This window comes from Oncorhynchus mykiss, chromosome 6 (assembly GCF_013265735.2).
Source record: "Oncorhynchus mykiss isolate Arlee chromosome 6, USDA_OmykA_1.1, whole genome shotgun sequence".
Taxonomy (NCBI): Eukaryota; Metazoa; Chordata; class Actinopteri; order Salmoniformes; family Salmonidae; genus Oncorhynchus; species Oncorhynchus mykiss.
The window spans coordinates 35,140,074-35,162,779 of record NC_048570.1 but is presented as its reverse complement, the minus strand read 5'-3'; the positions used below and the strand labels follow the sequence as shown (position 1 = coordinate 35,162,779).

Below are 22,706 nucleotides of genomic sequence, written 5' to 3'. Positions count from 1 at the left end.
GACAGCCAGTGATAAGGATGATGGACAGGTGTTGGGTTTCTTGCCAGGGACTGGCATGACTGCAGCTTCTGTCTAGAGTTGCACTCTATTAGAATGTGGGGAAACGTTTAAAAAGGGTTTTGCAAAGACAAAGTAAAAAAATAACATTTCGTTTTGGATTAGATAGAGCCTCGTGGTTCACTCTGTTTGGGACCATTTTAATCAGTTTCATGCCTACTGAACACGACCCAGGTGCAGTAGCTAAAATATCTGCTTGGGGCCAATGTTAGGACGGCAAGTCCCCACTTAGCATAGCGCAACTCTACACGGGAGCTAAGTTAATATATCATTAAGAGTGAGGTCTTGCACAGAGCAGTCAGTTTTCTAATGGAACTAAAATACCCTCTAAAGGGGACAACTAGCAAAGCACTGTGGGATCGCATGACATACCAGCATTGACGTTGCAAGGGAACTAATTGCCCTTCTAGAAAGACCTGAGAGAAAATGGACATAGAAAAAAAACAACTAGTATATTTATGACAGAAAAACAGGACTAATATCTTGTGCTGCGTTCTGACATCATTTCCTAAACTGTATTATAAACCTAACAAATCCCTCCAGGTGTCTTCCAGAGCAGAGGAGAGGAGCGACCAGAGAGGTGCTGTGGCTGTGGCTTAGTCCTGTTGGCACGCCCGCATCCCTGCCTCCCTCCCTCCCTGCCTGCCTCCCTCCCTCCCTGCCTGCCTCTCCCTATGAATAGAACATGACAATGTCGTCGTCATTTAAAACGCTATAAATATTGAAGAAGAATTAAAATAATTTATGGAAAAAGACGGTTTAACACGGTGTGTTTTTCCGCTCTCGCACGGCGGAGCAATGGGCAGCTGCAGTGCAGGCTGGGAATTCTGTAATTGCTTTTTCTCTCCCTGAAGCCAGCTTCCTGCCTTAAATCAAAAAAGGCAATCTCTGTCAGTAATGGCTCAATTAATAATTAAACACGTGTCTTATCTCCGCAGCGCTCCCTCTATTCATTTTCATCTCTCTGACAGGGACGACTGCACAAACAGCATTAGCACTATCAATAAAAGGAGCATTAATAACAGGCGCTTTCTCCAAAAACAAATCATCACCCAGCTCATAAGCTCTCCTATGACCGTGAACAATAATAGCTGAGGGGATTAATAAAGAAACAAACACAAACACGCTTTGGTTTCCCCACTGATTCTAGTGATGTTGTTTTGTCCCCGGCTGGCGACAGACAGCACAGGGAGGGAGAAACATATTAAGGGCCTGGGCATTCTGAAAGGATTTACTCCTGTTTAAAATTTAAATTGAATCAGGGAAACAAATGAGCTTTAGCGCAGGCTCGACAATAACTACGGAGGTGGTAGTGTGGGGAGAGCAGTGACGGCGGAACCATAGAAAGATAATCATTCCATTCTATGGGCGCAACATCCAGCTGAAGCATGGCAATTCTGGAACAACCCAGCTCCCCATGGCACAGTACACAGTGTGTCTGTGGTCTATGTGCCAAATGACGAACCCCCCCGAGCGCCCAGACATAAGTGTTCTGTCAATACAGGCCATCAGGCCCTGATAAAGAAAGCATTTCCAGCAAGCTGCGCTTCGTCAAACCAATCAGAGTAGGTACCGCAGTGAGGTTTACCGGGCTTAAGATTCCTCCGCAGTGACGGCTGCATTTAATACAGCCCTGTAATCTGGCTGCGTGGGCTACAGAAAGCCCCTGCGCCCTCCCTGCGTTCTCGCTATTACGCATCCTGCCTGCCCCCAACCCAGCCCAGCTCTGCCTGGCCCAGTCAGCCACTCTCTCCTACGCGCTCGCTCCACTCCTCCACTCAGACTCAACAGCCTGCAAAGCTGATTAGCTGGTCATTATTTAAATGGGCGAAAGCCGACAAACACTGTGCCGCCGCCCCGCTGAGGTTAGCAACATCACAATGACCTGGCCAGAGGAGCATCGCCTGGTGCATTACAAACACACTCTCATCTGCTTGTTCTCCCTGCCCCTGACCCACCCAACCTCCCCCTCTCTAGTCTCTTCTCTCTCTTCGTGTATGCAAGAGGTATGACTGACTCTATTCTATATTCCTGGCTGTGTGTGGAGTGGACCTATAGGCTGCTATACCCAAGCCATAGCCCTGTTATTGACATGCAGCAAACAGCAGCCTTCAGGAACAAAGGGCACTCAGCACCTATTGAGTGGCAGGCAGGGCTGCAGAGCAGACAGGCCGCTTGATTAGTGATTCGACACGGGGACCCTGGGCTGTGTAGCACATAATGAGGGCTTAGAGAGCTACCATGAGCTCATAGGAGGGAGAGAGAGGGAGAGGGGGGGGGGGGGGGGGGCTTCAGCCCCACAAGGAATGGGTTCTCAACGTTGGTACTAAGAATTCTGGATATGAAAAATGCTAGGAAAAAAAGCTATTCTGAATACCATTCCTCTGGATATTGGTGTTTGTATTGTATGGTTGTTTATATATGAACAGGTAAGGATAAACAAAGCTACATCCTCCACAGGGGAAGCTAAATGGTTTATTCATTTGTTTATTTGTTTACCCTCATGTCAATTAAGCTAATTAGTCTCTGACATCCGTGACGAGTTGATGTCTACATCCAACTACAGTGGATTCCACCTCCGTGACGCAAGCAGCAGTAGCCTAAACCATGTCCTACCTTTAACCGTGGCTACAGTAACAGTTACATGGAGTGTCATATGTGTGTGGTGGTGGTGGCTGTTGTGTTTTTTCCACCACTTCTTCTGCTCTCTCGCTCTCCTCCTTCCTTTGTTCCGCTCGCCTAATCCAGTATGTGTGGGCCGGTAAGTTTAATGGAAACAATTTATTAAGTCCAGCTTAAAATGCCATCTGCTGCTAAGCCTCTCAAAGCCGCTAAGCTCCTGGTTTAGCCCGAAGCTCGCTGTGTTCACGCTTACTGTAATGCGCTGTTTAAAATGAGCACAACGGGTCAAAATTAATCAGGATTATATGGGCACAAATCCACTTCAGAAATGGGTTTTCACCAATCTTTCTCCCCCACCTATCCCAAGATGCCCCTGGTTTGGCTCAGGGAACAAATTGGGTTCGTCTGTCCACTCACATGAAACCCCTGTTAGACACGACAGAGCCAAAATGGCCTCCCAGGCAGAGTGAGAGAACTAGAGTGCTGTTCCCCTCAGACATTTCCTGCTTTCACTAGCGTCTCTGTGTGTTTCCAGTTTCTGGTAGGTAGGTGGTATGTCACGCTCTCTTTTTCCATAGGAGCTCTGCTTGAGTTTCGTAAGTACCCACAAAGTATGTTTATCCTCTCCTGGTGGCAGAACCCATACGTCCTCAGCAGCTACATTTAGCTTTTTATTCGCCTTCCAAGAACTGAGAAATGTCAACTCTGAACTGCAACCAGATCTCTTTCAATAAATGCAATGCCCCAAAGCCCCACACAAGACTTTAAGACAGTGTTTCTCCTTCAAGAAATCAATAGTTCTCAGGAAGTTCACGACGAAGCTAAACAACAACTCAGATAACGGTTAGGTAACGTCTGTCCTTTACCATACTGGAGCTAGCTGGTAGCTACCGGAACCTTCTTACCTAATCATTGAAAGCACCGCAGTCATGCACTAAGGTCAGACTCCAGAAGGTTGAAGAATACTGTTTTCCATAGCATAAAGAAAACTGCATTGATGCTGTGAAGGAGGTAGTAACACAGACAAGAAGAAATGCTCTAGCAAATTATGAGGAAAAAAACTGTTTGGATTTCTGAGTGTTACTAAAAGGGATACATTTGCCCTTTATCTACTTCAGATGTCAGATGCACTCCTGGATACCATTGTTCTGTCTCTGTGTCCAGTATGAAGAAAAATTAGAGGTAGTTTCGCAAGCCAATGCTAACTAGCGTTAGTGCAATGATTGGAAATCTATGGTATCTGCTAGCATGCTAGCAGATAGCATAGAATACCAGTCATTGCGCTAACACAGTTAGCAATTACGCTAGCGCTAGTTAGCAACTTCTTTCAAACTGCACGCGGAGACATAAAAATGGTATCCACAAGTTCCTCCTACTCTGGGGAAAAAGATAAAGGGCCTCCTTGCTAAAATCCTGACGTATCCCTTTAACCTGTTAGAGCTCTAGGGGCGCTATTTCATTTTTGGATAAAAAACGTTCCCATTTTAAGCGCGATATTTTGTCACGAAAAGATGCTCGACTATGCATATTCAACACATTCAACACATTAAACACTCTGAAGTTTCAGAATCTGCAAAGATTTTGTCTGTAAGTGCCCCAGAACTCATTCTACAGGCGAAACCAAGATGATGCATCACCCAGGAATTAGCAGAATTTCTGAAGCTCTGTTTTCCATTCTCTCCTTATATGGCTGTGATTGCGCAACGAATGAGCCTACACTTTCTGTCGTTCGCCCAAGGTCTTAGCAGCATTGTGACGTATTTGTAGGCATATCATTGGAAGATTGACCATAAGAGACTACATTTTCCAAGTGTCCGCCTGGTGTCCTGCGTCGAATTCGGTGCGCAATTGCCAGCTGCTTCTACTTTACCATTTGATTCAGGGGAGAAAGCATGTGTCCAAGAACGATGTATCAATGAAGAGATATGTGAAAAACACCTTGATGATTGATTCTAAACAACGTTTGCCATGTTTTCAGTCGATATTATGGAGTTAATTTGGAAAAAAGTTCGCGTTTTGAGGACTGAATTTTCAGATTTTTTTTTGGTAGCCAAATGTGATGTATAAAACGAAGCTATTTCTAATACACAAGGAATCTTTTTGGAAAAACTGAGCATCTGCTATCTAACTGAGAGTATCCTCATTGAAAACATCAGAAGTTCTTCAAAGGTAAATGATTTTATTTGAAGGCTTTTATGTTTTTGTTAATGTTGCGTGCTGGATGCTAACGCTAATGCTAACGCTAAATGCTAACGCGAAATGCTAACGCTAGCTAGCTACTTTTACACAAATGATTGTTTTCCTATGGTTGAGAAGCATATTTTGAAAATCTGAGATGACAGTGTTGTTTACAAAAGGCTAAGCTTGAGAGATGGCATATTTATTTAATTTCATTTGCGATTTTCATAAATAGTTAACGTTGTGTTATGCTAATGAGCTTGCTGATAGATTTACACAATCCTGGATACAGGGGTTTTTTCATAGCTAAACGTGACGCAGAAAACGGAGCGATTTGTCCTAAACAAATAATCTTTCAGGAAAAACTGAACATTTGCTATCTGAGAGTCTCCTCATTGAAAACATCTGAAGTTCTTCAAAGGTAAATGATTTTATTTGAATGCTTTTCTGTTTTTTTGTGTAAATGTTGCCAGCTGAATTCTAATGCTAAATGCTACGTTAGCCATCAATACTGTTACACAAATGCTTGTTTTGCAATGGTTGAGAAGCATATTTTGAAAATCTGAGATGACAGTGTTGTTAACAAAAGGCTAAGCTTGAGAGCTAGCATATTTATTTCATTTCATTTGCGATTTTCATGAATAGTTAACGTTGCGTTATGGTAATGAGCTTGAGTCTGTATTCACGATCCCGGATCCGGGATGGGGAGATCAGAAAGGTTAAGGCCATTATTGTGGTTGACTGCCTTCAATGATTACTATGTCGGACTGTCAACTTGGTGATGATGCAGCTCATCTAAAATGACTAATGAAAGGTGAAATTGTCAGAAACGAGCAAAATGTCAAAATGCAGGAAATTAGTCAAAATGCTCATTAGCACTTTCAGTGCTTTACCAACTGTGTGCGTGTGAGTGCTCTCTCGGAGGCTCTCTCGGAGCCAAGAGCTGTGTAGGCCCAGTGATCAGAGACTGAGAGGATTGTAGAATGTAGATTGGTCCCTAAGGACTGAGTGGCAGACTGGTAATAGGACATAGATACAATGCATGGTAAACTAGAGGAAAACATCCCCCAGGCTCTTGTTCTGCATTCTACACACAGGCCTGGCTAACACATACACATGTATGAACCACACATTAATGCACACACACACACACACACACACACACACACACACACACACACACACACACACACACACACACACACACACACACACACACACACACACACACACAGAGGACACAGAGACACAGAGACACACACACACACAGAGGACCTAAAACTAGGATCCATTACAGTACGTTGGCAAAGGGACTGCATGCAATGGTAGCAGCTAACACGATAATAACCTCTCACTCATCACTGAATCAGATGATCCAGCCAGAGCCATCCCCTGGCTTTTCCTTTTCATCCTAATCCTAATCTGGTGCCCTTATTGTTGCCGGACTTTCACACACACGCACACGCACACACACACACACACAGTGCCGTTGATCCCTGTGACAAACAGGCAGGGACCTCTGATGGGATTGCCTGGATGTAATTCTCCAGTCCTAATCCCTGGGTCCGCATGGTGTGCATTGGACATGGAATGGGATTCACATTAGCAGGATTTCCCGAAGACCTGCTTGCCCACTGACACAGCTAGGCCCTCTCCAGACTGGATGTGGGAGAGAGTCAGTGTGTGTGTGTGTGTATGTGTGTGTGTATGTGTGTGTGTCTGCATGTGCGTGCGTGTAATAAACCAGCAACTCGGCCAACAATAACAATCTTAACTGACAACGATGGTAGTACACTTGAGGCTTGGACATGTGTCCTTGCTGTTTTGAAAATCATGAACTCCATACTGTAATGTCTGAAAGTTGTAATTTACTGTTTCTGTTCAGGCATAAAACAGGCTGGGTCCTAATCTATCCAAGGCAAGCTGGCCCGCAGACATGCACTCTTTCTATCTCCTCCTGAAAATGGCCCCATTTTACACAATATCCATCATGCGGCATCTGTTAATGGGTCTGGTTCCTGCCCTGGGGGGGACGTGGACTACATACTGCTATCTTTCATCAGGCAGGGGATTGTCCACCCCTTCGCTCTCCTGCCCGCCTCCACATCCTTACACCAGCTCCCCATTCAGCCTGAGTACAGGTGCAGTACTCCTTTCCTACACTCTTCCGACCCCTAAACCCTCCGTCAATTCCCAGTGGACCTGTGATTATGTCGACTGAGAGGCTCAGGCCCCTCCCTCCTCATCCCTCCTCTGTCCTGGCCTCTGGCCGCCATTACTGTCTGGCCTGCTGTCAGAAGCCTTGTAGCCTGGGGGGACCTTCCCATTTATGGATTGGGAGCATGTGGCACGGAGCCTGTAAATCCACTCTAATGAGCCTGAATGTTGTGTGTGGGAAGGGAGATATGTCTGCCTTCGGTTGGGTGTCCCAACACAGTTCCACAGGGAAGAAAATATACAAATGTGGATGTTCTGATTTGTGCTCAATCAGATTAGAATCAGAAGACATCGTTGGCATGTTATAAACTGCCTTGGTGTTCATTGAAATGTAATCTATAAGGGCGATAGCGGACCACACAGGGGGGAAATGGTTTGTGGTGACTAGAGAAGAACAAAAGTCTTACCTTTGGGTGTAGTGGGGGAAAATAGTTTCTCGGATCCTACATCAGATACCTGGAAGACAAGAGGACGGAGAAACATTAATAGTCTGGTTAGACGGATGACCTCTGTGGAAGACATTGGTAGTTTCCAGACGAAGGTGGGACACCTCAGAGAACGTGACAAACTGCATTGCATTCACGACACAATAGAGGACGGGGTTGGATCCTTCAGCCAAAATGTTCATGATTATAACACACTAATTCTATTCCATTTGGGACCATCAAGATGGCTAACATGGATGTCTCTATTGTGTCCAACAGACATATTTCCACTGATCTACTGCAACCTATTTATATGGACACAACAACTTTCCGTTCCAATACAGCTCCTGTACTCCACTTCACCCATAGATAATCATCACAGTGCCTCCTTGACTTGTGTTCAATCTGCTTCATTGAGAAGCAGCCCCTTCTCTGCACCTGACTGAGTTCCTTATTCTCACAACGTCCCTCTCTCTAAGCAGAGCTGAACTCTTTCAGTCCAGACAGAGCCAAGGTAACATTAGGGGGCACTGTTGTGCCACCTGAGAGCCAGCCAGCCCACTCATACTCACAGCACACGAGGTTGTCAGAGAGGAGAGGAGAGGAGAGGAAGAGAAGAGGGCACTACTGTATGGCGGATCAGCCTCTGCGGGATGTTAGCAGGAGCTGAGAACGTACAAAGACCCCACACACGACACAACACAACACACGACCACACCGCGACACAATGAACGACCACGACACAACACAACGAACGACCACAACAAGCTAAATGCTGCTCAACCGTCAATTGTAAATCGGAGAAAATCTAACTCTCGTTCAAGCCACACTGTAATACTTTTCATTATTGAATCATTGTCGTCAAAATATGATTTTAGGAGAAAACGTTACATTAAATATTTGCTTTATCCAACTCTGCATTAAATCACTACTATATAATTTACACAGCTATAAAGGTTCAGTTGAGAGAAGTTGTTAGAGGCGAGTCCCCCCCTGAGAGTCGAGCAAATACACCACTGTGAGTAATGGTCAGAGACAAAAAGCTGGAAGGGGAAAAAGGCATCTGACTACGAAGTGACAGCAGAGACGTGTAGACTAAACACTGGGAGCGTTTCCCTCCCTGGTCAGATGTATGTGGAGATTCTGGCAAGCCTCTCCAGAAAGAAAACACACCATACATTTGAACAAAAATACACATCAAACTCGGCCGGCGAGACACAGAGCTTTTAAACACAGCTCTGGAGTCATAAATCAACCACAGACAACCTGCTATTTTGCGAGAGGGTGGCAAAAGTATGCATTTAAAAGATAATATTAAACACGGAACATCTTCCTTATCCCACGAGGTCAGTCTTGGTGTAAATCACTGTTTCCCCTCCTCGCCTCCTCGCCAGGACTAAGAAAAGCTGTTCAAACTGAGCATATGCTTCATCCATTGGGCCCCAGTGTCCTTAACTGCCATCATTGTAGTTTACACAGCACAAAGAGAACATATGTAAAGCACTGTCAGTGAATCAGAGGGAGAACACACTGTAAACACAGATGTCGCTCCTTGGCTTCTCTCAGTCTGCTCAAGTGTTCTGAAGACTCTTCTTCTAATACCTTCCAATCTAGACACTGCTACCGCCTTTACTGAACACTAGACTAAAGTGTTTATGTGGAGACACCCTCTCTTTTAATATAAACTATAACAGTGCTCCTCCAGCCTCTAAAGTGCTCCAATAACTCTTTAACGCCCAGTCAAGGTATGGTACAGTATAAGGGCATGGTGTATTTTCAGTACAAGGCAGAGGTAGAAGTGAATCCTTAGCTTCAGTAGCAGTGTTGTCGTGTTGCATTCCACCCTGTTGGTGAAGAGGAGAAAAAGACAAGTGTTCTGCATTGGCCTCCTCCATTCTCCCAGAACCAGGGCGTCTGCAACACTACGCTCTTTGTGAGCTAGCGCTCCACATTAAACGCTCCATGTAGCAAGCCTCGCCACTCGTCCGCCTGTCTGAATCACCGGCTGCCCTGGAGGGCCTGTGTGAAAATATGGATCAGGAGAATTGAATGCTTGTCAAGTGGACACGGGAGCTGGGTCGAGGTCTGGGTGCTGGGAGCTCGGAGAGGCACACACGGCCATGAAAACAAAATGGTTTGGTCATACCCCTAACAACAACTATTACTAGTCCAACGCTCTAACCACTAGGCTACCTGTGTTGGATGTCAAACTCATTTTGCCCCAGTCACCGCATTTGGTCTTTAACGAGGTCCGGATGGCCGCACTGAAAATTTATTATATTTCCTTAGTCATTTTAAAGTACATTGAGTTTGTTTCCCTCCCGCAACGGTATTTTTTTTAAACTCAAATCACCCGTGGGCCAGACTAAGACCTCTGTATCCGTATGTGTTCAGTAAAGGCGAATTCTGTTGCTAGCTAATTGTTTTTATATTCCAACAAACTTAGTTGTTTCAACAACCAGTGTTTAGATGTAATGCTCTGTTTTGTATCCACTCTTCCCCACATGAGTCAGTAATTCATAATTACAAGGCCAAATTACAAAGGCAGTTCTTAGGCATGCCAAAACAGGGTCTGCTTTTGGCAAAAAAATGTTGTTGCTATGAACTTCTGGGTTAGCTTGGTCAAGTTTTAATTTTTCCAGAGGGCTGTTCTGTTGGCAGTTTCTGCGCCTGTGGTTGCGGTGCGTAGAGGTCATGTATAAAATAACTAAATCACACTCTCTTTGTTGAGGGGAACCCTGGCCACTATTAAAAAACAGACAGGGAACGAAAGAGGAGAACTGAAAAAGAGGAGAGGGGAGGAAAGGAGAGGGGGGCACCAACCAAAGGCCAGGTTTTCCAAAGGAAACAGGGAAATCTAACAATTTAAAAACAAAGGAAATTCAAGCCACATTGCTGCGAGCCAAAAGCCCTTGGACTGGGCCGCAGGAAGCATGACCTTTGGGGCAGTCTGCTATTTGAGCCTGAGGCTTCGTGGCCTGGCCTTCTCTCAGGAGAGCCGTCAGCAGGCTTTAGCTTTCCTTCTCTATTCTATTCATTAGCCATGCTTTATGATTCAGCTTCCTCTGAGCCACACAAGGGCTCCCTGAGGAAACATGCTGCCTGCCTGCTGGAGAGAAAAAAGAGAGAAAGAAAAACGGACAAAAATGCAACAAGGAGGTCATAGGCCTCAGCCGGGGCCTGCTCACAGCAGCTGTGAAATTCTCTCGTTTCCTCACCAGGCCTGGTGTGGGGAGAGCGAGAGAGTGAGAGAGAGAGGGAACGAGGCAGGTAGGCGGTGGAGGGGGGTAGGGGCGTGTAATCCCACCAACGGAGTGCTAACTCCCCAAACAGCCACACGCAGTACCATAGTTCCAAGATTTAGGGAATGCCAAATTACGAATTACACCACCGTTGAAGTCCCTCAACTTCCCAGAACACGTCTGACGTATTGGCTGCATAAATCTCCTGATAATAGCACACAGAGGGAGGGAGCGGGAAAACCAATACCCAACATTTAGTGAGACTCTTAATGTAGTGGGGAATTTCTACATCTGCTGTCACTGCAGAGAAATATAACAAATTGTTAGCAATTGTAAAAAGCATGAAAAGCATTTCCACTAAATTGCACAATGAAGCTAATGAGCTTTGGCTGTAGCGGGCTGGGTAGAAAGGTAATCAACAGAATGACCTTCAGCCATGAATTTATGAAAGGCATTGATCAGTTAAGGATGTGATTTCACAAAGACAGGAAGGTCAGCAATTACCCACATTCAATTAACCTCATTTAGAAAATACTGCTGAGAGACCAATTTCCCAGTGCTTTATATCAAACGATCTGTCCGGGGCGAAGCCTCACCTTTGATCTACAGCTCGTATTGCGTGCTTTGCATTCCTGAACACTGAGCTAGATATTTCCAAATGGAGGAGGGGGAGGAGGAGGAGGGCTATAGGTATGTGTGGTGGTTAGGGAGAAAACAAAACCATAACAAAATGCCAAATAGAGACCCAAGCAGAAACCCTACTCCTAGTCCCCGTGAAAATAATCTCTGGGTACATTTTGTACAGAATAGAATTGTAAAATCATTTGACTGTTTAACTGCGGAATATTAAAACGAGGCTTTGCTGGAGCTGTGCGAGGGATTCTGTTGTGGTTCCCAAACCCACAAACTTTCACATTTGACTGTTTATATTTCAATCATAGCAGATGCTCTTTTCCACATTGACTATCCTCCCATTCGGAAGCATGTAACAAACACCCACTGACCACCACAGACCAGCTATGGCCTATAACACTCCAACCAAATGCATGCAGTGGGTTTAGCTGACAAAGACATGGGAACAAACTTACTGTATTTCATCCATGGGCCGATACTGATCGATAGTGATGATGCCTTATTGCCTCTGCTCTACCTTTGAGCCTAAAGTCTGGATTCTTTTTACACAAAGCCAATCAATATGCACCATATTCCCTGCAGTGCTGTTTGATGCGTGAACCATTCAGCCATATGTTCCTCCAACATCCCCCTGCATCCCTCCCATGGTACAACCCACCTACCACCATCCATCCATGGGGAGAGGAGAGGGAAGGCAGGGCAGGGAGGGTGTGTCACTACCCCTCCTGTTCTGTCTGGACTAACACAGGTGTGGGCACTGGGCGGCCATGACATGATGCAACACTGCACATCACAGAGCATCCACTTCACAGACCATTCATTTATCAAAGCGGGAAAGGGAGCAGAGAGAGATATGCGGGGGGGGGGGGGGGGGGTCAGAGGAGGCACGCTAGCTGGCACGGACAACCAAGCTCTCAATTACCCTGGCAGCCCCACTCTGTCCCTGCCCACCCGCCACCTCCCCACACCACCCGCCACACACTTCTGTTAATTTGCGTCCCGGGTTGGTGTTTCATCACTGTCACCCTGCTCCGACACCTACTCTCCTCCTCCACTGTCACCCAACGGCCAACACCCCCTCCAACCTCCTCTACCCACCTTCTGGCTCCAGCCACCTCCTCCTGCCTCCTCTAGCCACCCTCTGGCTCCAGCCACCTCCTCCTGCCTCCTCTAGCCACCCTCTGGCTCCAGCCACCTCCTCCTGTCTCCTCTAGCCACCCTCTGGCTCCAGCCACCTCCTCCTGCCTCCTCTAGCCACCCTCTGGCTCCAGCCACCTCCTCCTGCCTCCTCTAGCCACCCTCTGGCTCCAGCCACCTCCTCCTGCCTCCTCTAGCCACCCTCTGGCTCTAGCCACCTCCTCCTGCCTCCTCCAGCCACCTCCTCCTGCCTCCTCTAGCCACCCTCTGGCTCCAGCCACCTCCTCCTGCCTCCTCTACCCACCCTCTGGATCCAGCCACCTCCTTCTGCCTCCTCTACCCACCCTCTGGCTCCAGCCTCCTCTAGCCACCCTCTGGCTTCAGCCACCTCCTCCTGCCTCCTCTACCCACCCTCTGGCTCCAGCCTCCTCTAGCCACCCTCTGGCTCCAGCCACCTCCTCCTGCCTCCTCTACCCACCCTCTGGCTCCAGCCACCTCCTCCTGCCTCCTCTACCCACCCTCTGGCTCCAGCCTCCTCTAGCCACCCTCTGGCTCCAGCCACCTCCTCCTGCCTCCTCTACCCACCCTCTGGCTCCAGCCACCTCCTCCTGCCTCCTCTACCCACCCTCTGGCTCCAGCCACCTCCCCTGACTCCTTCATCCCCCTTACAGCCATTCTGCCATTAAGAGCCTGGACTGGATCCAAAGCCGCCACGAAGGTCGTATTTCATCTGCCATTTATGTAACAATCATGTCAGGGTAGCCATTGCTTTGATAAATATTTCCCCTCAGCAACAACCACGCATAAAGTGAAATCACTCTCTAACCCCAACCCTCTTGATTGCGGGCCATTTGGCATACCTGGGCCGAATTCATTGCGTCTCAGAGTAGGATTGCTGATCACCAATCAAGTTTAGCATTTTAGATTATAATGATTAATATTACATGTACAGGGGTACCTGATCCTAGATCAGCACTCCCTACTCTTCGATGCAGTACAGTAGCAGTAGAAAACGAAATGTCAGGCGGTGGGACTGATACAGCAGCTAACGTGAAGGTGGATCTGAGACTGGAGTGGCTGCTGCTGTGTTCAGCCATACATGACTGGCCTGCCCGCCTGCCTGTCTGCCACCGCACTGCAACAGGGACACCAAATTAATTATCTCCCTCCTCTGATCTACGCTCGTTTGTCCTTCTTATACTCCTCCTCTGTTCCACAAACTTAATGACCTCCCGAGTGGTCGTTTATCATAAGCCTGCGAGCATTTCCCCCACACTGTCAGGCAGATAGGCAGGGTTAGCAGGGAGGGAATGGGGGCGGGGGGCTGGAGGGAGAGAGGGAGGGAGGGAGGTAGGACGCCCCACCAGTCAGAACAGGTGTGGCGCGGGAAGATTACAGACACCCCTCCACATACACACCCAGAAGTGTAAAGAAGACAGAGACACACTCCCACATGACTGTCAACCAGAAACCATTAGATATTGAGCCTCCCTCACCTAGAGCACAATTAACATAGTAATGCATTCCACAGTGTGACTTTGCAAAATGGAGTCGTCCCCCCTGCACACGGTGCCGTTTTCACAGCCAGCCATGATGTGTGTGTGTGTTTCAAGTTTCACATTTTTATTGTCACATGCAAGTACAGTGAAAGGCCTTTCTTGCTTGCTCTTTCCCAACAATGCCGCAATCAACATCAGTAGCACGATAACAAATAAATACAAAAGTCAAGTGTGTGTTTGTGTGTGCGCAGGGGAGACGACTCCATGGTCTTCCTTTCCCTAGCAACAGTGGCAGGGTAAGTAAATGTGGAGAGAGAGAGAGAGAGAGAGAGAGCGAGAGAGAGGGAGAGAGAGAGAGGGGGGGGGCTTGAGCTTTGTGTAAAATATTACCCTGTATCTCAGATACCACTCCCCCTTCTCCCTTTACCATCACCCCCCCCCCCCCCCCCCCCCCCCCACACACACACACACACCAATCTCCCCTTCCCTCCCTGCTGTTGAGGAGCAGTTGCTAGCCCTTATCATGGCCGCCTGTCAGTTTATTATATAAATTAGCAGCCTATCAGGGGAGTGCAAGGGCCTGTTTCATCAGCAGGAGAAGGGCAGAGGCATGGCATTAAAGCCCCATGCAGCCAGAGATAGGCAGGGTCACAAATCACAGCGGCAGCAGCCCCCACTTCTACCATCAGCCTCCTGGGGCCACCGTAACCAGATAAAGAGAAATTAGGAAAACGGACATGACATATTTCACAGTACTTGGTACCTGGAGGGGAGGGGGGGGGGGGGACAAATGAAAACCTCAACCAAGGGAAGAGGAGAAAAATAAGGACTGAGGGAAATCGAATAAATCAGAAAGAAAGGAAGAAAAACTCAACTGTAAAGGCAGGAAATGACAGTCAGAGTTGCTTAAATCAGATTACCGGATTTAAATTCCCTTTGAATTAGGGAACTGGGCAAGCTATCAGTGCCAGTTAAGTGAACCTGTGCAGTGATATTCCTGTTTCACATTCCAACAGAGATAAACCGCTGAGAACGGCTTTCATTAAACAGCATAATGCACCGAGCCACATGCTAAATTGGCCTAATAAAGGAAAGACAGACGAAATCATCTAAGCTATCACTATCCATTTAACTCAATTAGCCCCATGCTGAATCTGAACCTAAAAGATGCAGGTAATAAAACAAGGATAATATGTGGCTAGCTAGGCTAGCTCCATCTCTAGCCATGTCATGTATAACACAGAGTGAGGGATCACACTGATAGAGATGGTGCTATCTACCATGCAGGGTTAAATCACGGTCAGTAGCACAGTCATCGTACTGTGAAAAAAGAGTCCTGGAGGGGGCTGGCAATCACTATGGGCTAGGTGGAGGTCTGAAAGACCAGGCAGGAGGGAGATATGGCCTGGTGGGAGACGGTATTGAGGAGGGAGATATAGCCTGGTGGGAGACGGTAGGAGAAGGGAGATATAGCCTGGTGGGAGACGGTATTGAGCAGAGAGATATAGCCTGGTGGGAGACGGTATTGAGGAGGGAGATATAGCCTGGTGGGAGATGGTATTGAGGAGGGAGATATAGCCTGGTGGGAGACGGTATTGAGGAGGGAGATATAGCCTGGTGGGAGATGGTATTGAGGAGGGAGATATAGCCTGGTGGGAGACGGTAGGAGGAGGGAGATATAGCCTGGTGGGAGATGGTATTGAGGAGGGAGAAGATACAGCCTGGTGGGAGACGGTATTGAGGAGGGAGATATAGCCTGGTGGGAGACGGTATTGAGGAGGGTGATATAGCCTGGTGGGAGACGGTAGGAGGAGGGAGATATAGCCTGGTGGGAGACGGTAGGAGGAGGGAGATATAGCCTGGTGGGAGACGGTATTGAGGAGGGTGATATAGTCTGGTGGGAGACGGTATTGAGGAGGGAGATATAGCCTGGTGGGAGACGGTAGGAGGAGGGAGATATAGCCTGGTGGGAGACGCTATTGAGGAGGGAGAAGATATAGCCTGGTGGGAGACGGTATTGAGGAGGGAGATATAGCCTGGTGGGAGACGGTATTGAGGAGGAAGATATAGCCTGGTGGGAGACGGTAGGAAGGAGGAAGATATTGCCTGGTGGGAGACGGTAGGAAGGAGGAAGATATAGCCTGGTGGGAGACGGTAGGAAGGAGGAAGATATAGCCTGGTGGGAGACGGTAGGAGGAGGGAGATATAGCCTGGTGGGAGACGGTAGGAAGGAGGAAGATATAGCCTGGTGGGAGATGGTAGGAAGGAGGAAGATATTGCCTGGTGGGAGACGGTAGGAGGAAGGAGATATAGCCTGGTGGGAGACGGTAGGAAGGAGGAAGATATAGCCTGGTGGGAGACGGTAGGAGGAGGGAGATATAGCCTGGTGGGAGACGGTAGGAAGGAGGAAGATATAGCCTGGTGGGAGACGGTAGGAAGGAGGAAGATATTGCCTGGTGGGAGACGGTAAGAGGAGGGAGATATAGCCTGGTGGGAGACGGTAGGGTGTTAGAAGATATAGTTTACATCCCAAATGGCACCCTATTCCCTGTGTAGTGCACTCCTTTTGACCAGGTCCCACAGGGTCCCATTCGGGATGCAACCATAGCCTGGCTCAGCCCAGCAAGTTCAGCATGGATAGCTGGCCCACAGCACTCCAAGCCCTCCTCCTCTCCTGCTCTTTAAAGAGCCAGTGCAGACATTTTTTTTTTAATCTCATTATCTAATAATTTCTGGGTAACAATTAAGTCCATTACTGTGACGGTTTTCAATTAAACTGGTCAAATAGAAACGCAAATGGATTCTTATCAAAGAGCAACTTCTCAAGCAAGAATAGTGCTAGGACTGTCTGGGATAGTGGTCTTTGTGCGGAAGCAAAAACTGAAAAGTAGCTGCTATTGGCGTTTGGAACTGTTTTCTTATTGATCTATTAACTAATTTACAGCCAGGCCAAAATTCCATCCCACCAAAACAGGCTGAAATCTCAAATAGCTCTTACACTAAAAGGGCATTATTATAATTTTCGTAATTTAACTGTATTATTCCAACCTTATAGTGTAGAAATATATATATAAAACATAGGACTATCACGTTTTTAACTGCACTGGGCCTTTATGTCAGAATCCTCTCTCTACTGACTGACTGACAGACTGGCAGCTGAGACCAGAGACCGAGTCAGGAGGGAGGCGGCTATTATAGTCCAGGCTTGCTGGTCTCTAATTGGTTGGCTGACAGCCTTGACCAATCCCTCGTCTTCCTCCTGTGTGGGTGTCTTCCTAATCTCCTAGGCTCACATCCTTTTGTTTGGTACCTTAACCCAATCCTGACAATAATTAAAATTATGTGATGAAAAGTACCATCCATGTCAAAGCCTCAGGTGCATGACAACAAACTCCCCATCTGTATTCAAGACCACCATTGTTTTCACCAGCATCCTCATACTTTTTTTGAATGTATTTTTTATTTTACCTTTTATTTAACCAAATCTTTTTTGAATTTATTTTGTATTTTTTATTTTACCTTTTATTTAACCAAATCTTTTTTGAATGTATTTGTTTTTAGTTTTTTAACCTGTTGAATCTATGGGGGCGCTATTTCATTATTGGATAAAAAAACGTTCCCGTTTTAAGCGCAATATTTTGTCGCGAAAAGATGCTTGACTATGCATATAATTGACAGCTTTGGAAAGAAAACACTCTAACGTTTCCAAATCTGCAAAGATATTGTCTGTGAGTGCCCCAGAACTGATGCTACAGGCGAAACCAAGATGAAACTTCAAACAGGAAGTGAACAAAATTTCTGAGGCACTGTTTTCCATTGTCTCCTTATATGGCTGTGAATGCGCCAGGAATGAGCCTTCCCTTTCTGTCGTTTCTCCAAGGTGTCTGCAGCATTGTGACGTATTTGTAGGCATATCATTGGAAGATTGGCCATTTAAATTTTTTTTTAACCTTTATTTAACTAGGCAAGTCAGTTAAGAACAAATTCTTATTTTCAATGACGGCCTAGGAACAGTGGGTTAACTGTTCAGGGGCAGAACGACAGATTTGTACCTTGTCAGCTTGGGGATTTGAACTTGCAACCTTTCGGTTACTAGCCCAACACTCTAACCACTAGGCTACCCTGCCGCCCCGCCATAAGAGACTACATTTACCAGGGGTCCGCCCGGTGTCCTTTGTCTAAATTGGTGCTTAATCTTCAGCTGCAGGCATTTTCTCCTGGGATTCAGAAGAGAAAGCACACTTCCACGAACGATATATCATCGAAGAGATATGTGAAAAACACCTTGAGGATTGATTCTAAACAACGTTTGCCATGTTTCAGTCGATATTATGGAGTTAATTTGGAAAAAAGTTAGGCGTTTTGATGACTGAATTTTCGTTTTTTTTTTTGGTAGCCAAACGTGACGCACCAAACGGAGCGATTTCTCCTAAACAAATAATCTTTCAGGAAAAACTGAACATTTGCTATCTATCAGAGTCTCCTCATTGAAAACATCTGAAGTTCTTCAAAGGTAAATTATTTTATTTGAATGCTTTTCTGTTTTTTGTGAAAATGTTGCCTGCTGAATGCTAACACTAAATGCTACGCTAGCTATGAATACTGTTACACAAATGCTTGTTTTGCTATGGTTGAAAAGCATATTTTGAAAATCTGAGATGACAGTGTTGTTAACAAAAGGCTAAGCTTCAGAGCTAGCATATTTATTTCATTTCATTTGCGATTTTCATGAATAGTTAACGTTGCGTTATGCTAATGAGCTTGCGGGGATAATTACACTCCTGGATACAGGTTTTTTTGGTAGCCAAACGTGATGTACAAAACGGAGCGATTTCTAATACACAAAGAATCTTTTTGGAAAAACTGAACATTTGCTATCTAACTGAGAGTGTCCTCATTGAAAACATCTGAAGTTCTTCAAAGGTAAATTATTTTATTTGAATGCTTTTCTTGTTTTTGTGAAAATGTTGCACGCTGAATGCTATGCTAAATGCTACGCTAGGTATCAATATTCTTACACAAATGCTTGTTTTGCTATGGTTGAAAAGCATATTTTGAAAATCTGAGATGACAGTGTTGTTAACAAAAGGCTAAGCTTGAGAGCTAGCATATTTATTTAATTTAATTTGCGATTTTCATGAATAGTTAACGTTGCGTTATGGTAATGAGCTTGAGGCTATAAATAGGATCCCGGATCCGGGTTTGCTCATCGCAACTGGTTAACTGAACCTTTATTAACTAGGCAAGTCAGTTAAGAACAAATTCTTATTTACAACAACGGCCTACCGGGGAACAGTGGGTTAACAGATTTTTACCATGTTAGCACGGAGATTCAATCCAGCAACCTTTCGGTTACTGGCCCAGCTCTCTAACCACTAGGCTACTTGCCGCCCCAACTATGGAGGCATTGTTCCTGTAGAAAGGATCAAAGTACCACAGGATACACTATAATAATCCCCCTCTGCTGCAGTGGAGCTCCATCACCAGCCACCATCCTAACAGAGACGCACGCATATCACAGAGAAGCATGAGCCCACTGTGACATGAGGGGCGTCCAAAATGGCACCCTATTACCTATTTAGTGCACTACTTTTGACCAGGGCTCATAGGGCTAGTGTGCTACATAGGCAAAAGGGGGCCATTTGGGCACAGCCTTGATCGCCCTGCGGTGGGGAGAGGATAGCTGGAGGCAGTGTGGTTGGTAGGCAGAACCACCTCTCTCTCCTCTTACTGCAGCTTGTTAGAGGAAGGTGTCTTAAAGTGCCGCTCAACAGAACTCTTCACCCTGTTTTCCTTCCAACCAGAACAACGTGAGTCATCTAGTGAGCCTACCTCAGGCTAAAATCTAAGTTCTATTCCTCCTCCCTGACTTAAGACCACACTGACTGTAGCCGCTTTGGCTTTGACTTTGACTTGAAGGAATTTGACCGAAAAGGGATGTTTCTTTAATGCAGTGATAACAAGGCATTGTGACCCTTCTCCTTCTCCTTCCCTTCCCTCCAACCCACACACAGTGTATTTCCACCAACCCAGGGAGGCTGTCTCACTAGGAGAAGAAAAGGCCTGGCTGACGCCACACTGAACAGTGTGGTAGCCCGTGGTATGCTCCTCCAAGCACTGAGGACAGCTTTAACGAGAGGAAAAATGCGCAGAGGGTGGCACATTTTCACCCGGCCGTGCCATGACGTTAACATGAATCATTCCCCTCTCTCTTCTAACAAAAATAAATGTTGTGCCAGAGCAGAGCAGGGATCCAGAGCAGAGCTGAGCTGACTGTGGGTGGGGTGGGATGGGGGCCTCTGCGGAGCCAAAGCTCCACACACACTTTAGACTCATTACCCATACTGTCCACACCCACATCCTGGACTGACTGAGTGATACAATTTATTATATTATTAAATACATATCCTACAACCAGAAACACGAAAGAACTTGCAGTACATACAATAATACACAAGAGGCTAAACTGTTTGTGCGTTTTATCATGCCAGGATGCGGTTGCTAGGGTAGGAGACTTTAGCCGAGTCTTAGACTTTATGTTCGGGTGCTACAGTCGTCCTGGCTTGCTACCGTAACACACCAGCTCCCCCTGACCTTTATCCTGTCAGCATGGCTCTGCACTCTCTCACACGGGTCTGCTGGAGGACTGGAGTGCGTAACAGCATCTCCCAACTGTCACAGCATCGGAATTCAGTCAGGGATTTAGGAATCCCGCTCATATGTCAGCCACCGGCGTGAAAGTAGGCCAGGCTCTCGCAGGATCAATACAGACACTTGTCTGACGGCTGGTGGAGAAAGGGAGGCAAAGTGGGAAACTGAAATGGCAGCTAGTGGGGCAGGAACTGGCAACCCTGGGCAACACATACCCCCTGGCCGCCCCCTTATCCCCCTCCACTCCTCTCCAGCCCCCCCCCCCCTTCACAAACAGACATGGTATGCGCTATATAAAGGAGGCTCAGACCTAAGCCCCTGTTCATGTTGGAAAGAGACGCGGCACGTTAAGTGGAATTTACTTTTAAAGCAGACACCAGGCCTCGGGTTACTGGCAGCTGAAACCCAAACTTCTCTGGGAGGCCTTGCGCCCAGGCCAGGCAGGACACCCAACGCCCAGGCAGCCCTTTAGAAATACTTCTCCCACCCACTCAGCTGTCCTTAAAAATAGATGGATGGAGAATGGAGGAGGGAGAGAGGGGGAGCAGGGGTCAGCCCACCTTTATGTTGCTTCATTACACCTCCATGTTTATGAGGGGAGAGACTTCCACCACCGCCAAACGCGGTAACACGTCTACATCGCTGGCCGAGGAAGAAGAGGCCGGGCGGTGTGTTTCTGGGTTTGCGGTCTGTCAGGTGCTCATTGGTTGATGGACTTCAGTTGGTGACAAGATGGTGGGAGGAGGGGTCAGGGTCCTAACACCTGAGGGGGGGGGGGGTCCAATATAGAAATGGCAGCCCAGCAACTGTGCTTTGACCCCTGTGGCGTTAGAGACATGCATCCTTAATTCTGAGAACGCCGTTGGTTTTTTATTGACGTCTTTATTTTACTCGTGACTGCATAGCATGACACAACCGGGGCCCAGGCATGTCAGAGAGACAGTTTATGAGGGGAATGCTGGGGCAGACAGGGGGCACGTCCCAAATGGCACCCTATTCCCTCTATAGTGCACTACTTTTGACCAGGGCCCATAGGGAATAGGGTGCCATAGTGAACTACTTTTGACCAGGACCCATAGGGAATAGGGTGCCATAGTGAACTACTTTTGACCAGGGCCCATAGGGAATAGGGTGCCATAGTGCACTACTTTTGAGCAGGGCCCATAGGGAATATGGTGCCATAGTGAACTACTTTTGACCAGGACCCATAGGGAATAGGGTGCCATAGTGAACTACTTTTGACCAGGACCCATAGGGAATAGGGTGCCATTCGGGATGCACAGAGTGTTGTTGGCCGGTCCCATTCCACTCCCACAAGGCACTGCATTGTGCTAGTGCTCCTCTGCCATTGGCTCGCTCCAGATGTGTGACTTACGAAGGCTTGAGATGTATAAATAACCAAGGTGGCACATCACTGTGAATACCTGGAGCTTTGCTCTTTGGCGCTGAGCTAACCTTGGCTAAGCGCGTGCTGCTATTGACAGACCAGGGAGTCCAGGGATGTTTCTCGCCGGGCTGTTTCTCGCCAACGTGACAACTGCAGAGACCTTGTGAGAGAGCTTATGATTCAGACTTTCACACTTACTGTGTAACCTCACCCTGGTCCCTGGCTGGCATGCCCACCGTCAGTACCACACACACCTGACCTTGTGACAAAACACCGGGGACTCAATGGGTTTTCAGTTACACAGCATTCATTGTCACATGCTGAATGAGATCTATGATGCACTCAACAACATACAGACATATTTTTACATCCGCTGCTGATAGAGTGGCATGTACAGTAAATAATCAGATAGGTATAGATTTTAATTATAGATTCACTACCCATAAGTAGATGGATCCGTATGATACACTCATAGACATAGAGCTTCTAGTAATTCTATTTCTATGGCTACACCCATAAAAAAACAACAAGCATTCTTTGCTACACAGCAAAGATAGGGAAACTAGTTTACTATCTATCAACTTACACAAGCTTTGGTGGACCTCTGTGCTGGCAACCCTAGACACGGTTATGTCTGATTAGGAAGGAGCACCTGTAG

General features: G+C 46.8%; 1 protein-coding gene across 8 annotated transcripts in view; it reads right to left on the bottom strand.

Moving 5' to 3' along the window:
• The window catches only part of LOC110525840 (autism susceptibility gene 2 protein), a 416,464-nt gene that overhangs the window by 38,669 nt on the left and 355,089 nt on the right, over nucleotides 1–22,706 (bottom strand). For all 8 annotated transcript variants that reach the window (XM_036979972.1, XM_036979971.1, XM_036979978.1 and 5 more), the window contains one exon: nucleotides 7,482–7,530. In XM_036979972.1, the coding sequence (XP_036835867.1) occupies nucleotides 7,482–7,530 (49 nt within the window). The remainder of the gene's footprint in view (nucleotides 1–7,481; nucleotides 7,531–22,706) is intronic.